The sequence below is a fragment of the Triticum aestivum genome, chromosome 6D, assembly GCF_018294505.1.
Source record: "Triticum aestivum cultivar Chinese Spring chromosome 6D, IWGSC CS RefSeq v2.1, whole genome shotgun sequence".
Lineage (NCBI taxonomy): Eukaryota > Viridiplantae > Streptophyta > Magnoliopsida > Poales > Poaceae > Triticum > Triticum aestivum.
In genome coordinates this window covers 44,103,456-44,108,095 of record NC_057811.1, presented here as the reverse complement: position 1 = coordinate 44,108,095, position 4,640 = coordinate 44,103,456, and the positions used below count along the sequence as shown (strand labels likewise).

The following is a 4,640-nucleotide window of genomic DNA, read 5'->3' as shown; positions in this document are numbered from 1 at the left end:
ACCCATGTGTTGCGCCTCCAGGCCCAGGCACGACCTAGTTAGTAAACGGGACGGGACGTTGGCCCGTTTAGCATGGTGGGCTGCACATTTTCAACCTGTTGGGCTGATTTTTAGCCATATTGGGCTGTATTTTAGGTATATGTACAAACAAATTATGAAAAAATATATAAAAATAAAACGGGCTGTGCCATGCCGACCCGCATGCCCAGCCTCTAGGCCCAGGCACGGCCCAGACGTGCCGCGACGGGCACGGCTCATTTGGCTCGTGCTGTGCCTAGCCCATGGCGTGCTCGCGGGTTGGCCTGATTGGCCCAGTCCGTTTGAGGCTAGATGATCTTACTAGTACTACGGCTTTGACAGCCACTCACCGCCAACGAGTTTCGAGACCGCTCAAAAACGAGTTTCGAGACCGCTGACGAATTTGAAACGGAAACACTAACGCCCACACGTGTGGGCGTTTGCATCTCGCCCCCACACGTGGATTCGCGTTCGTTTGTGGGTGCACAAATTTTGGCATGTTTGTGGTGCCACGTAGGACTGGGCTGGTGTGTGGGCATTCATTCGGTCCCCCACACGTCCGTTTCACCACACGGAGGGGCCGGTGTGTGGGTGTTTAGCAGTTCGTCCACACGTCAGTTTTCACTCACGCACGGGCTGGTGTGTGGGCATTTGCCATCTCGCCCACACGCCTGTCTCCTCTCTCCACACCCAAGCTGCCAGTTGCTATGCGTTTTACAATGTACATGGCAACTGCCCTAGCGTACTTGTAAGCAGATGTCAACTCTTTCTTTTTTTTACCCGAACATGTCAGTTGCCATGTGTTTTGCAGGGTACACGGCAACTGCCCTAGTGTGCTTGTAAGCAGATGGCAACTCTTTTTTTATCCGAACATGTTGTTTTGCCATGTCTCTTTGTAGCGCTATAGCGCTACACGACAACTGCCTAGTGTTAGTAGGTGGCACTCCTAAGGTTTTCAAATCATGGCAACTGTAGTAAACCAGACCATACATGGCAATTGATTAGTGTTAGTAGGTGACAACCTCTAAAGTTTTCAAATCATGGCAACTATAGTAAACCAGACCATACATGGCAACAGCTGCAGTTGTCCAAAATGCCATCTGACACTTGACCTGAGATGGCAACTGCAGTTGAGCAACCATGGCAACTGTAGTTGTTCGACATGGCAACTGTAGTTCAGTGACATGGCAACTGCAGTTAAACGGATAATGAAGAGGGTCCGGACCATGGCAACTGCGGGAACGCGTGGTGACTGTCACGCGGGGCGTGCGGGACCGTGAGGTAGGTGGTTGAAAGAGCTAGTGTGGGCGTTAGTTGTTTTGTCCACACATGGGCGCTAGTTATTTTGTCCACACATAAGCGTGTGGGCTGGTCCTTTTAGACACCACACAAAACATGATGTAGGAAGACCCGTGTGACAGTTCGAAAAGGGCAAGCGGGAGTCCGACCTCCGATTCTTGTGGCGGCGATTGGAAATCTGGATTTGCCGGCGGGCAGACAAGGTACGTGAGGCGGCGCCGCGGCAAAACTTCATTCCGTCTCATGCATCCCCACTCTCTCCATCCTCGCGTCGTTTGATCGTTTCTCTGCTACGCAGCGCCGACGACGCCCACTGTCTGTTCGACGGAATGCCTCCTGGTAGCGAGGGCGAGAACGCGCCGCTGATGAGCGCCACCGACCGCATCGGCGCACTCCCTGACCATATGCTCCACCACCTGCTCTCTTTCCTCCCAGCGCAGGCAGCCGTGCGGACGTGCGTGCTTGCCCGGCGCTGGCGCCACCTTTGGAAGTACACTACAGGCCTGCGCATCGTAGGCCTTGGGGATGAGGGGCCTGTCCATGTCCATGACCTCCAGAAATTCGTGGACCATCTGCTGATCTTGCGTGAGCGCACCGACCTAAACACTGTTGAGATCAAGTTGGACAATTTCTTGGAAGAAGACCAGCCCTATGTGAACCTATGGACACGCTTTGCTATGAATTGCAAAGTCCGGGCGCTCACCCTTCATATCCGTGACAATCAATACCTCTACATAGACAACCTGCCTCTTGTCTCTCGGCATCTGAGAACACTGGACCTTCATGGAGTAGCCCTACAAAAAAGCTTTCTTGATTTTGCTAGCTGTCCAGAATTGGAGGATATGAGGATGGATACTTGCCTCATCAGTGTCAATAAGATATCGTCTCGCTCCCTGAAGCATTTGAGTATCACCGGTTGCCGTTCTGACTTGGATTGCCGGATCCATGTTTCTACTCCGGGCCTTGTCTCTCTGGAACTAGATGCGTCTGATGGTTTAACCCCTTTTCTTGAAAACATGGCGCTGCTAGAGACCGCATTTGTCTATCTAGACGATGATTGCGAAGATGTCTGTTTGAATTACGTCTCTGGTGTTTTTTGTGGAGCTAACAATGATACGTGTAAGAATTGTGTTCCTATTGGTACCAATTGCAGCAGCAATTGTGTGCTTCTGGGTGGTATCTCAAGTGCTAAACACCTCAAGTTGATATCTGAAACAGGAAAGGTATGCCAATTGTCTTTAACTCCTTTATGCTATCCCTTTTTGTTTGCACTATCTACATCGTTGCTGAAGATAGGCATACTGACCACATATGCATTATCAGCAACTGGGGTGGTGGTGGTCTTACAGTTAGATCTTAATCTCGCATTGTCAGTAAGATTACTTGCTTGTTTATTTTTGAAACTTATGTTTCAGTTTATCTTCTCAAGAGATTTGAAACACTGCCCTACATTTACCAAGTTAAAGACTTTGTTACTCAATGATTACTGGTGCGAGGCTCCTGATATGGATCCACTATCTTGCATTCTGAAAAACTCACCAGTTCTAGAGAAGCTCACTCTTGAACTTTTCCCAAAGGTATAAATCTTCTGAAATGGACAATTGCTGCACTGCTAAAGTTATAATTGATTGTTCATCTTTGTTATATGTTTCTGCTTACCATAGGGACAAACTCCGAAAGTGCAAATGAAAGGAAGCTACTGTTGCATGCAGAGACCCTCTGCAATATCAGAGCACCTCAAGATAGTTGAAGTCAAGTGTGATGTGGTCAACAAGAGAATCGCCAAAGTTTTAAAGTTCCTGTGTGCATTTAGTGCATTTGACATACGTAAGTTAACTAATGACTCTTTACATGCTCTCTATATCGTGAAATTAGCTTTAATGTATGTGAAAACAAGTAAAAATCTGGCAGTGGTACAAAACTTCTGAATTACAAATGAAGAACACTTTGTAGGGATTCCATATTGTATTAGGCATGAAAAAACCAGACTAGGGCAGAGAGGAAAACCAATACAATCCATTTTGTTGGTAAATGATGTTTAATCGAACTATGTTGTAGATACGGTTAGCTGTGGACTTGTTGGTTAGTTGTGGTTTTGTGGGCACTATCACAAATGTCTGTATCTATTAGTTCAGGATTGTTGTACAATATCTTCATATGTTGATTTGCAGTGAACAGTAACTCAAATGCATAGTAATACGATTTTTTGACTCGTGTTATTGGATAGTTGGTGCTAATCAATACTAATTTTATAGGCTCGCTAGATTGAGCAGCTCCTTTGCCCTTATTGTCTAAATTCGGCACCCGGTTTGCTTGTGATTCTGGCACCTATATTAATCACTATTAGTATAGTCTTGTCTGGGGAGGCTTTACAGTTTACATAACATTTTCTTCAAAAATAAGACTATACATGACATGTCTAGTAGTGTGCGTACTAGTGTATAATACCATGATAACTTATTTTACATTTCCCTTGCCATTTAGTTGGTTTTGACACTTTCTGAATTCTTATTTGGGAGCAGTTTAACTAGATGTTTTCGTCTTAGATTATCAGCCAGAAACGGCTTTATCAAATGTAATGAAAGTTTGTGCGTCGTGTTAAGATAAGTTGTACCTGGTCAAGTGAATCTTCATTTTCGTTGTTGAGTAACTGAGCTTTTTTTTCCTCACTAATGCAGTACACCTGAGTCTTACATTCCTTTTGCATTTCTGTACAGGATTCAGTTTCGAGTAAGTGTGAGAAGATCTTGGTTGTTGTCGGTCTGTCATGTCTCGGCCATTAGAAAATACAAGGCTTAAGCATTTGTAAGCATCTTATGTCAACTCTAGACCTTCTAGCTGAACTTGGTTTTATGATATCCTGTTGCACTCTTAGCCTTTCCTTGTTGGCTTGGGCCCATGACTGTTGTGTTATGATGTGATCCGTGTACTTTGTCTCCGAGCTAATATATGGATGTTTGGAAAAGTGGCACAAGAGGTTTAGAGTTGCATATATTGCACTTTCCGTTTCGCTACTTTTGATATATTTTTCTGAAGTTGATATAGGCAGAGAAAACCGAAAATGAGCTGCAGCTATGAACTTATGTTACGAGCAATGGGAGGGATACCCAGCAGTTGCTACTCAGTGATCTCCGCCACCCATTTTCTCATCCATATCTGCTGCTGGCACCTATGGGAGCACGGGAACGGCGTGGTCTTCAATGGCAAGACGCCAACCTATGGCAGCAACATCTCCTGCTCAAAATGCTTGTATCTCTTGCCTCGACAAGGGGTGTAGTTAGGGTTGCGTATCGCTCCCTTGTGCCTTCGGTCTCTTGCGAGGT

At 45.9% G+C, this 4,640-nt stretch overlaps 1 protein-coding gene across 1 annotated transcript; it reads left to right on the top strand.

Moving 5' to 3' along the window:
* The first annotated feature begins 1,385 nt into the window (after positions 1-1,385).
* LOC123140993 (F-box/FBD/LRR-repeat protein At5g22700) lies at positions 1,386-4,282 on the top strand. The gene is made up of 5 exons (XM_044560248.1): positions 1,386-1,520; positions 1,616-2,540; positions 2,733-2,894; positions 2,982-3,144; positions 4,035-4,282. Exons 2-5 carry the CDS (start codon positions 1,647-1,649, stop codon positions 4,049-4,051), a joined length of 1,236 nt encoding a protein of 411 aa, XP_044416183.1. The 5' UTR covers positions 1,386-1,520; positions 1,616-1,646; the 3' UTR covers positions 4,052-4,282.
* Positions 4,283-4,640: the final 358 nt, after the last annotated feature.

Excerpts from the sequence above, each read along its gene's own strand:
- LOC123140993 (XM_044560248.1), top strand. The coding sequence starts at position 1,647 with ATGCCTCCTGGTAGCGAGGGCGAGAACGCGCCGCTGATGAGCGCCACC. Across the intron at positions 2,541-2,732 it reads TGATATCTGAAACAGGAAAG|TTTATCTTCTCAAGAGATTT; the intron begins GTATGCCAATTG and ends CTTATGTTTCAG. Across the intron at positions 2,895-2,981 it reads CTCTTGAACTTTTCCCAAAG|GGACAAACTCCGAAAGTGCA; the intron begins GTATAAATCTTC and ends TGCTTACCATAG.